General features: G+C 38.0%; 1 protein-coding gene across 1 annotated transcript in view; it reads right to left on the bottom strand.

Moving 5' to 3' along the window:
* Window positions 1-13,035, bottom strand: part of DYNC2I1 (dynein 2 intermediate chain 1) — a 163,591-nt gene that overhangs the window by 100,158 nt on the left and 50,398 nt on the right. Inside the window, exons 8-10 of the mRNA XM_007950401.1 lie at window positions 11,628-11,693; window positions 3,984-4,061; window positions 3,225-3,444 (exon numbers count right to left, since the gene is read on the bottom strand). Coding sequence (XP_007948592.1) covers window positions 3,225-3,444; window positions 3,984-4,061; window positions 11,628-11,693 — 364 coding nt within the window. The remainder of the gene's footprint in view (window positions 1-3,224; window positions 3,445-3,983; window positions 4,062-11,627; window positions 11,694-13,035) is intronic.

Here is a 13,035-nt window from a genome sequence, read left to right as displayed (position 1 = left end):
TTATCTCTAGAATTTATAGAAAATTCTAACACCTCAACAACAAAAAGACAAATAATCCAATTTAAAAAATGGGCAGAAGACATGAACAGATACTTCACCAAAGAGGATATCCAGGTGGCCAAGAAATATATGAAGAAATGCTCACAATCATTAGCCATTAGAGAAATGCAAATCAAAACAACGAGATACCATATTGCCCCAGCACTAGTAGCAAAGTTCAACAAGACAGAAAATAACAAATGCTGGAGAGGATGAAGAAAGATTGGGACTCTCATACACTGCTGTTGGGACTGTAAATTGGTACAACCACTGTGGAAAGCAATATGGTGACTACTTACAAAGTTAGAATTAGAAATATCATTTGATCCAATCATTTCATTACTAGGTATACAGAAGTCAGAGCCAGGACAAGAACAGACATACGCACACCCATGTTCATCGCAGCACCATTTACAATAGCCAAAAATGGAAACAACCTAGGTGTCCACAAACAGAAGAGTGGATAACCAAACTATGGTTCATTCACACAATGGAATATTATGCAACCCTAAAGAATAACGTAGAATCTGCAAAACACCACATAATGTGGATGAACTTGGAGGACATTATGCTGAGTGAAATAAGTCAATTACATAAACACAAATATTATATTAGTCTGTTTTTATAAAAAGTCAAGGAAAGGTTTGTACATGGAAGGAAATTTTCTTTGTTAGCTACCAGGAGTGGGAGGGGAGTGGAGGGAACACTGTTAGATAGGTAAAGACAAGTATTGATTTGGGTGAAGAGAAGGACAATGTACCAAATGTGAGTGATCAACATGGTGGCACTGAGGAAGAGGAAGGCATAGAGAGGTACATGGGAAGTACAGACAACAAAGATGAACCCTTTTGCACATACAGTACTGCATTGTCAGTGAAGGCAAACATGCGTATACGGGTGGATAGATGGGTGGACAGGCTGAACTATTAGGTATGTCTATGCGGGGTGGGGTGGGGGTGCCCAAGACCATGCATTGGGTTGGCAGACAAGTGTATTTGTATGTTCTATAAGAATTCCCAGGTGTATAGCAGAGCTGACAAGAGACAATGTTGTAGTCACTTCTTGGGTACAGCCAGCTACCCAGAGGGAGCGAGGAGTTGAACCTGTGGGATCGGGACCATAGCTGCAGGGGACATCAAGCTCAATTGGCATAACATACTACACAAAACATTGTTCCACCTCCTACTTTGGTGAGTAGCAACTGGGATCTTAAAACCTCGGAAGCAGCCATCTAGAGGTAACGATGGGTCTCTCCTCACCCAGAGCAAAGAAGAATGAAGAAAACCAAAGATTAACTGGTACACCATGTGATCCTCAGCCTATAAGACTATGAGACCAGAAGAATTAGATGGTACCTGGGTACCACTGTCAACCACTCGGAGGGGGATCTATATAGGAGATTCTGGATAGAGTGGGAGAACAATGTGGAACAAAACTCAAAATCATTTGGAAAAAAAAAGGAAAGAGACCAGGTTTGCTGGTCTGATAGAGCCTGATGGAACCACTGAGACTATGGCCCCTAGCTGCCCTTCAGGTCTGGAATTGAACCCATACCTGTGGCTTCCAGCCAAACAAAACACAGGCATATGAGGTGAACATTTACACTATGTAGATAGACTCCTTGGAGAGAACAATCATGGGAGAATGGAAGGGCTGTGTATGCACAGGGACACAGCTCAGGGGGTAGGAGTGCATGGAGGGAAGGTCACAGGGAAGAGGTAGCTATGGGGAAGAAGTGGGAGGGGAGCTGTTGTATTGTGGTAAATTGTAGTCAATGTCATGAGACAAAGTGTATGTGAACTGCTGTAATGGAAACTGAATTTGCTCTGTGAACTTTCACCCAAATCACAATTTAAAAAAAAAAAAAAAAAGAGTAAGTCAAATGCTGTCATGTAAATCCTACTTCCTGGAGGTACATGGAACCTCCCTGTGCACTGTGCTACTAAGCAGTGAAAAATCACTGAAACCAGTCTGTGACTCTCAGCCAGCCAAAATGGCCAAAAGGTAAATGGATCCTTACCAGACATCACCATCCCAGACAGGTACCCAGGCTTAAAAGAAATTTTGCTAGCTATAAATTTAATGTTTTGCTATCTCTGTGGCAGGTACAAAATATGAGGGTAATCATCATTCTGACAAACCTTCAGTGGTATTATTATATTAATTAGTAATGGTAATTTATTAATAATTACAGTCCACACTATTATAATTATTAATGACTAATATTCTACTAGAAAATTTATTTTAAAATAATATATTATTCAATATTTTTAACACTGTAGCTATTTTCCCTTTACTGCTAATTCTTTATCAAAATCAGTTTTTCCCTTGTTGTTGTTAAAAGGTTTACTCCTACCCTTACAAGTAAATTCACTGTATCCAGATACCAAGATCACTCCTAATTTCATTTAAAAAAAAAAAAAAATCAATGGAAATGAAAGGTTTAGTTAGAAGAGCTCTTTATAACATACTGTGTTGGCTGCATTTTAAATCTTTAAGAGAATGCTATCCCATGTAGTGTTATTAACATTTCTCAAGAGGAGCTCTTATCCACTGCCTTCACATTTCTGATACCCCTACTGCCAACACTGGTTATTCCTTTATGAAAATTCAATGAGGTTACACTCAGAGACTGAGCAACAGACTAACAACACAGGTAAAATGAACATTACTGAGCACTTAGGATCAGTGATAGCCTATATTAGTCATTCTAGAATGAGAAAAGGAGCCCTGGTAGTCCAACAGTTAAGCACTTGGCTGCTAACCAAAAGATTGATGGTTCAAGCCCACTCAGTGGCTCCATAGTAAAAGACCTGGTGATCTATTTCTGTAAACATTATAGCCTAGAAAACCCTATGGGGTCATTTTTCTCTGTCACATGGGGTCACTATGAGTCAGAATCAACTTGACAGCACCAAAGAATGACAAATATCACAGTCGTCCTTAGGAGCTGATCAGAAAAGCTAAATGCAATTTGGTTTGATATAAAAAATAATTTCTAACATACCAATGATTAATATTTATTGAGTGCCCTGTATGTATTAGATGCAAAGCATGAATGTATAAAATTCTCATTTACCTACTTGATTAATTAGAGTAATTCTGTATGTAGCAAATGTCTACAAGGTTTTAGTGTCCACAGTTTCATAAGAGCATGGACATATAATTAGTATTTACTAACATACCAGTCCTTGATTCCCCTTCATATTCCATTCGACCTTGTTTCTGAAACCGTTTCAAAGACAATTCACTAATCCTTTCATTTTCTGCATTAATGGCTTTTTTAATTTCTTGTATCTCCTTTATTTTTGCTGGAGGAAGTTCTTCAGTTTTTTCTTTCAATTCATGCTCATTATTGCTATCATCATCATCACCATCACAAATCTCAAAATCATCTTCATAGTCCTATAAAGAATAACAATGTGGTTGGAACACTTTTCAACAAATTGACTTTAAGTAATCTTATTGCACTGAACAAATTAAAACTTATCATTTAAAATAGACAAACTCCTCATTATGACTACGAAAGATTTTTATAGTTCACTAATTTTAATGTCTTTAAAATATAAATCTATATAAACAGCTGAGTTTTTTCTCTAAAAATGAGCCATATAATAAGAATTATATTAAGAGCTATTAGTAATAATAATATGCAAACATATTTGTGTTGAGAATGTGAGACTTTTACATTAATATATATATGCATGCTTGAATGCAATGCACTTAAAAATGGATGAAAATATAAAATCTTTTAACTATATCATACTGTTAAGCATGAGGAGAAGCATAGCACATATTTTACAGGTAACAGCTATACACAAATCAAATAGATACTGAATATTGAGAATAATAAAGAGAGAGAGAAAAGCTATTAAATTACTATACATACACTGACATTATAATAAATGATTTTTAAGCTGAGGAAAAAAAAAATTTATACATACTTCAAAATCATCTTCAAAACTTGCTATATATTCATCAGTTCCCACATTTTCTAAGTCAATGTCTTCCTTTTCAATTTCCTGGAGATAAAAATCAAACATGTAACAGAAAATTAAAACACAAATTTGAGTCCTTCAAATAGGGTGGGAAATATTTTTTTTTCCTTAGATTCATTTGATGCTGCCAATGAAAAAGACTAAATATTTCTAAAATTAAACATAAACCTAACTCAAATTTTTATATAAAAAATAAAATAAAATAAAAATCTGCTAACTTATAAGCATGACGAAAAAGAAAAAAACAGTTAACAAACATATCCTTTCTTGGGAAACCTTTATTAATTCTTATGGCTTAAAAACAAACATTATATAAATAAATTCCAAATGTCTAGCAATCCCTCCACACATTTCATTTCTTATCCATGAACATATTTTCCATTGGCTGATGTTCATCTTTCCATTCACTGTTAAGACAAGATATAAAGAAAAGTATGCTAAAACTACAAATGCCAGTCCTGTCTGATCTATTTCAAATTTCAGATTACTAAAATATCAATTAAGAGATCTTATGGCTTAAAGATTTTACTCATCCATGTCTTTTTTTTATTTAGAAGAGGAAGTACTGCATAGTGGATAAGTGCACAGGCTTTCCAGAAAGGCAGGTGGCTCAAATCCTGGCTTTGCTGTTTATATCAATGTTCTTGGTCTCATCACTTAACAATTCTAAGACTGAATTTTATCATCTAGAATCTGAGAATAAAAACAGAAGAATTCACTAAATCCATAATAGTACAATGGAGGATGTGCTCAATCTCGCTTTGGAGGTTTGAGGAAGACTTTACAGATAAGTATCTGAAGTATACGCTGGTCTGCGCCTTAAGGGATAAGTAAGAATTTTGCCAGAAAAACAGAATAGACACACATTCTGGGTTTCTAGGTTGAATGTTAACAGAAATGAAATATATGCTGGGAACCCTCATAGTTCTCCTCAAATCTGTCCTTCCACTTATCCATAAACCTATTTCATGGCACTACAGTATCTACAGCTCACAAAATCCAGAAATGCAGGAATCCTCCTAGGCTCTTATCCCACTCATTCCCTACCTAAGAATTCCACTCCAGTATCTCTCCTACGCTCCTCCCCTTCCCTCCATCCCCACAGTTACTTCCTCTATGCAGTCATTCACTATCCCTATTGTGTTCCCCTCTCTCTCACCCCTTTCAATTCACAAAGCCTTCAGAGTTCCTGTTTTAAAATTCTAAATAGCTCCCCATCACCAACAGTATATAGTCCAAACACATCACAGAGTAGTTAAACAAGATTTGAGCTTTATCCTATAGGTAATAAAGAATTACTAAATAAGCCTGTCAGGAAGCAGGACAGATTTGGGGTAAAGGAGGCAAGACTAGAAACCTGGGTCAAATGAATAGGTCACTGTAAGAATCCAAGTAAAAGATGGTAATTTGGACTTACGGATAAGAAGGAAAATGGCTCCCAAGGTTTTCAGTTGTGAAAACTGGATAGCTGCCAATGCATTCACCAATACAGGGATATAGGAGGGAAAGCAAATTCAGGGAGAGGATAGGAAGAAGATAAATCAGTGTGGCTTAGGTAAATGATGTGATAAGTAAGAGTGGAACATTTAGGAGGAGATAGATCTACAGACGTAGAGCTCAGGAAAGTTTAAATGCTCAGTTTTGTCATTTACCAGTTAGAAGTTGATGTATAGCAAATTACATAGTGTGGCTTTTCTAGCCATAAGTCTTTGTAAACTCTGTGGTGGAATTTGCTGTGAGCAACTGAGTAGCTCCTGATTGTTAAGGTTATCCACGTGGGGTATGTCTGTTGGGAGCAACACAAAGTAATTTTCTGGCCATTTCACTCTCTCTCAGGTGTGTAGAACTCTGATGTTGGGATTGGTTGGTTTGGGCCACTCTGCCAGGCTCAAAAGGAGCCCTCCTACAGGCAGGAGGAGTCTTTCTGACTGCTGGCTGAGAAACACATGCTGCTGAGAGAAACACACTCCTGAGAGACATGAGAGACACACGCTGCTGAGAGAGAGACACAAGAGACACACAATGCTGAGGGCAACATGATAGATACACACTGCAAAGAGAGAGACATGAGAGACACGCACTACTGAGAGAGCAATGTGCTACTGAGACTGCTGGCTGCTGAGTGAGACAGCCGGCTGCAAGAGATGGAGTGCATTTCTGAACTTGAATTATAGTCTTGTACTTCCCTAATAAATCCCCTAATCTATGAGTTCTGTGTGGCCACTGCAGGGAATTATCGAACCCAGCAGAGAGGTGGATTCTGTGGGAGCAACGGTTGGTAAAAGGGCTGGAAGGAGGCAGCATGTGTAGCCTTCCAGGAATAGGCCCTGAGCTACTGATGATGATTCTATCTTCCTTTTGTGGGGTTAGAGGAGGTCAGAAGATGAGGCCTCCTTGCCCCTTTAGCAGAAGTGTGACCTTCTATCTCTAGAACCAAATAAAATTCTATGAAGTACACAATGCCATAAAAGTAATTAATTATGCCACAAAGAAGTCTAAATGCTGCTTATGCCTGAATATTCAGCTCAGACTATCCATGTACAAACTGTCACTAGGAAAGACAGATAACAAATTGTTGCTAGGAAAGGCCTATAGGAGTGGAAGGATTATTACTGATACTTAATTGCCTGGGGGGAGGGGGTTATATTGAACAAAGACTTTAAAGAAAAAGCTGTCCCATAAAATGGTTGTTTAAGCACGTTGTCGAATATAGTCATCAAAAGTTAATCTAAATGGTACATACTATATTTATCATATCAATAAACACAATGCCTGCATATTGGTAAGGTGAGAAGAAAAAGAATGTTCTATAGAAATTTTAACAACTAATAGCATCATACTGCTTTTTCATATGCAAACTCACTAATTGACTCTGATGATACTACATCACATCCTATGCCTAGCTAAGATTCAGAAAATACAATTCATTCACTCAGCAAATATTTAAAGAACACCTAGTGTGTGCCAGGCACTCAGCCAGGTGATATGAATAACATGGAGCATAGGAGAGACACCATCACTTTCTTTGCAGAACTAGAATTAAAATGGGAGGCAGACAAAACATTATAACAAAGTATCATTAATACAGAGTTCAATCATTTCTTCCACAGTGCTGGGTGTTAAGGATCAGCATGAATCCAATCCCCAAAAGGTGGAGATTGATCCAGTCCTCACATTCTCACTTCATCCTTGCCACCAGTCACCCACCCCATGGCTCTCTCTCTCTCTCACTTTAGCCACCAGAGTTAAGTTAGCACTCATAAGGTAAAAGGATACAGTCCTTCAGACTGTCAAAAAGGCAGACACCAGCCATAAGTTGCAGCAGTCCACACAAAACCCCAACCTTCTGACCTCCTGGCGACCCGTTTGGGGCTGGTTTCCCACTATCTCTTCAGGATGCCAACTAAAAGCTCAAGAGCCCACACGACACCCTTACTTTCTGACCTGCTGACTGCCATTTGCAGTTTGGGTTCAATAATTCACTAGAACAACTCACAGTATTCACAGCGAATACATCATACTTGTGACTACGGATTTTTTTATAGCCAAACAGGATACAAAGAAAGAGACACACAGGGCAAAGTCTGGGCTTCAGTGTCCCAAGAGATGCACTACCCTCCCAAGAGCAGATGTGTTCTCCAATGAGGAAGCTCTCTGAGCTTTACTATTCTGGGCTTTTACTGTCCAGACCTGTACGATAAGCTCAATCATGCCTCCTGAGGCTAGCTGATATCAAGACCCCAGGCAAATAGGTTCAGCGCTTACTCACCAGCACAAATCCTCAGAAGTCCCAGAACAAGGCACCCCAGTTACTCTAAGAGTTGTTTCCCAGGAGCCAAGGGCAAAGGCCTCCTTACTTAGCATAAAGTAGATCTTTTATCCCACAAGTGCCATTAGTATTTATTCTTCTTTACTGATTATAGTTTTGGAAAAGAACATTAAAATATGGGTACCTCCTCAGAGGTACTGTTAATCAATGTTTCTCTCTTACATGAGAACAGTGGCATTTCCTTGATCTCTCAGATTTGTCATACATTACTGAAAAATATCTGTTATCTTTTAAGTTTCTTACAGATAATTATTTGCATTATACCTTTTGTGATTTCTCTGTTTAGTTTCCTCCACACCTTTTGCAATTTAAATTTAATCTAATGACAGTGCACTAATGAGGACACTGGCTACTCATTTTCATTTAACTGAAACCCTCTGCAAGGGTGTTTGCAAAAGTCTGCCCTCTCTTCAATAAAGAAAAGGGTTATGGTATTTGATGCTGACCACATTAAACCATGCTGTGCACATCTATAATGTCTACAAGGAAGACCAGTTAATATGTGGTGGTTAAGTTTGTGTGTCAACTTGGCTGAGCCTGGTTGAGTGGCTGGGCAGCTGGTAGTAGTTATTGCTCATATATAAGAAGCAGCTTTGGGAATGGTCTCTATCTTATGGCAAACTTGAACCTTGCATGTAGCCATGTCATTATTCAGAAGCCTGCTATGCTCTGCTGACCCTGGGACTTTCAATGGACTTAAATTAATGGCCCACTGTGTGGTTTGGTAACATCAGGACTGTGCCATTTTTATTTGTCCACCTTGGGCTTGTTAGCCTCAGCAGCCAGTAGCTGCCTGAGTGAAGAGATGCTTCTAGCTTAAGTGGGCCAGGTCCAAGAAGCAGAACTGAAGCCCAAGGTCAAGGGGTTTTCACAGAGCTCCTAGAGCCTGGCACTTTGAACTTGGACTTAAGCCTCCAAACTGTAAGAGAATAAACTCATGTTTGTTAAGGCCATCGCATTTGTGGTATCTTCCGTTAGAGCGGCACAGAGGTAACAAGAACATAATACTACTATTATTCAAATTTACACACCAACCACCAAAGCCAAAGATAAGAAAATTGAAGATTTACCAACTTCTGCAGTCTGAAATTGACTGAACATGCAATCAAGATGTGTTGACTATCACTAGTGACTAGAATACAAAAGTTGTAAACAAAAAAGAATCGCTGGTACTTAGAAAATATGGCCTTTGTGATAGAAATGACACTGGAGAGTGCATGATAGAATTTTGCAAGACCAAAAACTTATTCATTGCAAATACTTTTTTTCAACAACAAAAATGGCAGCTATATACATGGACTTCACCAGATGGAGTACACAGCAATCAGACTGACTACCTTTGTGTCAAGAGATGATGGAGAAGCTCAGTATCTTCAGCCAAAACAAGGCCAGGAATTGACTGTGGAACAGACCATCAACTGCTCATATCTGAGTTCTAGTTAAAGCTGAAGACAATTAAAACAAGTCCACAAGAGCCAAAATATGACCTTGATTATATCCTTCCTGAATTTAGAGATCACTTAAAGAATAGATTTAATGCACTGAACATCAATGACTGAAGACCAGAAGAATTGTAGGATGACATCAAGAATATCATCCATGAAGAAAGTAAAATGTCATTAAAAAAAAAGGAAAGGAAGAAAAGACCAAAATGGATGTCAGAACAAACTCTGAAACTTGTCCTTAAACAGAGAATAGCTAAAGCAAATGGAAGAAATGACAAGATAAAAGAGCTGAACAGAAGATTTCAAAGAGCAGCTCAAGAAGACAAAGTCAATTATTATAATAAAATGTACAAATACCTAGAGTTAGAAAACCAAAAGGGATAACACACTCGGCATTTCTCAAGCTGAAAGAACTGAAGAGGAAATTTAAGCCTCAAGTTGCAATACTGAAAGATTCTATGAGCAATATATTGAATGATGCAGGAAACATCAAAAGAAGATGGAAGGAATACACAGAGTCACCATACCAAAAAGAATTGGTCCAAGTTCACCCATTTCAGGAGGTGGCACATGATCAAGAACCAATGGTACTGAAGGAAGAAGTCAGAGCTGGACTGAAGAAGTGCAAGGCTCCAGGAATTGATGGAATACCCATTGTGATGTGTCAACAAATGGATGCTGCATTGGAGCCACTCACTCAGCTATGCCAAGAGATTTGGAAGACAGCTACCTGGCCAACTGACTGAAAGAGATCCATATTTGTACCCCTTCCAAAGAAAGGAGATCCACCACAATGTGGAAATTATCAAACAATATCATTAATATCACACCAAGTAAAATCTTACTGAAGATAATTCAAAAACGGTTGCAGCAGTATATTGATAGAGAACTTCCAGAAATACAAGCTGGACTCAGAAGAGAACATGGAAGGAGGGATATCATTGCCGATGTCAGATGGATCTTAGCTAAAAGCAAATACCCAGAAAGAGGTTTATTTGTGTTTTATTGACTATGCCAAAGCTTTTGATTGTGTGGATCATAACAAATTATGGATAACATTAAGAAGAATGGGAATTCCAGAAAACTTAATTGTACTCATGAGGAACCTGTACATAGACCAGGAGGCTGTCATTTGAACATAAGGGGACAGTGCATGGTTTAAAATCAGGAAAGGAGTGAGTCAGGGTTGTATCCTTTCACTATACTCATTCAATATATGCTGAGCAAATAATCTGAAAAGCTGGATTATATGAAGAAAAATATGACATCAAGAGGAAGACTCATTAACAACCTGCGATATGCAGATGACACAACTTTCCTTGCTGAAAGTGAGGATGACGTGAAGCACTTACTGATGAAGACTGAAGACTATAGTCTACAGTATGGATTACACCTCAATATAAAGAAAACAAAAATCCTCACAACTGGACCAATAAGCAGCATCACGTTAAATGGAGAAAAGTTGTCAAAGACTTCCTATTACTTGGTTCTGCAATCAACACCAAAGGAAGCAGCAGTCAAGACACCAGATGATGTACGGCATTGGGCAAATCTGCTGCAAAAGACCTCTTTCAAGTGCTGAAGAGCAAACATGTGTCCTTGAAAACTAGCATACACCTAACCCAAGCCATGGTACTTTCATCACGTCAAATGCGTATGAGAGCTGGACAATGAATAAGGAAAATAAAAGAAGAGCTGATGCTGTTGCGTTGTGGTGTTGGAGAAGAATACTAAGAGTACCATGGACTGCCAGAAGAAGGAAGAAATCTGTCCTGGAAGAAGTGCAACCATAATGTTCCTTTGAAGCAAGAATGGCCAGACTTTGTCTCACCTACTTTGGTCATCTTGTCAGAAGGGACCATTCTCTGGAGAAGGATATCATGCTTGGCAAAGTGGAGGGTCAACAAAAAAGGGGAAGGCCTTCAACAAGGGTGGATTGACACAGTGGCTTCAACGATGAACTTAGGTATAGCAAGGATCATGAGGCTGGCACAGGACTGAGCAGTGTTTCATTCTGCTGTACACAAGGTCACTATGAGTTGGAGATGACTTGACAGCACCTAACAACAGCAACAACACATTAAACCAGTCATCTTCTACCACCCATAAGCAAGATTGTCTTCAATATGACCTAGGACTTTCAAACAAATAAGATGTTCATATTGAAATTCCTTCCTTCCCTTCATGTTAATGTTCTGGTATCTAAAATGTATAATAATTACTGTAGTAAAATGGTACTATGAAAACAAACATGAATGAAAATATGTATTTGGATATATTCACCAAAATATTTAAAAATATATATATATTCCTTACCACATTTTCTTCACTTCTGTGCCTCTGAGCCAACTTCCACGGTGATGACTCTTCCTCATAGCTATGCTAAAGTGACAGAGCACAGCAATAATCAGCAAATAAATAAGTGAGAAAAAGAGTCACAACACAATGCCATCCCACTGTCTCACAGACTTTGAAGTTAAAATTCTGGGCTTTAGATCCTGGCTTTGTGGCTTATTAACTGTATAACTTATGGTAAGTAACTTAACCTTTTTTTGCCTCCATTTTCTCCTCTGAAAAACAGGGACAATGTAGGGCTAGTACCTACTTAATAATACTAACGAGAGAATTAAACAAAATAATGCACAAAAAGCACTTATCACTGGATCTGACACAGGAAAAAAACAATAAATTATTATTATTATTATTATTATTATCTCACCGATATTAGGAAGGCATTATACTCTGAAAGATGCTACTCAAAATTATTCAAAAACAATATAACTAGTCATGAAAAAACGTATTATTCATGAAAAAAGTAAAATTCTCACCAAACCAAAACCAAACTCACTGCCATCGAGTTCGATCCGACTCATAGCAACCCCTCCTTGAGTGTCTGAGACAGTATCACTGCGGAAGTAAATCACTCAATCTTCCTTCCAAGGAGTGGCTGGTGGGTTTGAACCTCCAGCCTTCTGGTCAGCAGTCAAATGCTTTAGGCACTATGCCACCAGAGCTCCCAAAAATTCTCACAGTGAATATAAAAATACAGTTAACCACATGTTCAGACAAGTATTCTGGCACATTGCAGGATCTCTAAATGGTAAAGAATTGAAGCAAGTTGTATTGCATTAACATTTTATACGTAATTCAATGTTGATGCTACACAATATAAAATCGAATGATAAGCCAAAACATCGCTGTCAAATATCTTTCAGGAACACTTCTGGAATATTTCAGGGAAAAGGCTTTATCATATACTTTGTTCTTCCAGTGGAGGAAAAAAAATGTAAATTATCTCATTGGTAATTTTTTATACTGAGTGCATGTTGAAATAATATTTTAGATATAAAAATATTGAAATTAATTTTATATTTCTTTGTATTTTTTTGAAGTGACTACAAATTTAAAACTACAACTCTGACTCACATCACATTTCCAGGGAACAATGCTGATACAGAGTTTAGAAAAGAATAGAGAGATCTGAGGAAAACAGAAAAATCTGTGCATTTTCAGTTAATAATTCCATTTCAAGAAATGTATTCAGTTAAAAAAATACATACGAGGTAGGTCTCTATCATTTGAACTGGAAGGACTGCCACATGAATTGTAAAAACAATGTGTTATATGGTATGTGAGGGAGCTCTGGTAGCATAGTGGCTAAGGCACTTGACTGCTAACCAGAAGGCTGGCAGTTCAAATCCACCAGCCACTCCTCGGAAGGAAG

This window comes from Orycteropus afer, unplaced genomic scaffold, assembly GCF_000298275.1.
Source record: "Orycteropus afer afer isolate SDZICR_OR568_19922 unplaced genomic scaffold, OryAfe1.0 scaffold00271, whole genome shotgun sequence".
In the NCBI taxonomy this organism is placed as follows: Eukaryota; Metazoa; Chordata; class Mammalia; order Tubulidentata; family Orycteropodidae; genus Orycteropus; species Orycteropus afer.
The sequence above is the reverse complement of the archived record's forward strand: the minus strand, read 5'-3'. Positions and strand labels throughout refer to the sequence as shown.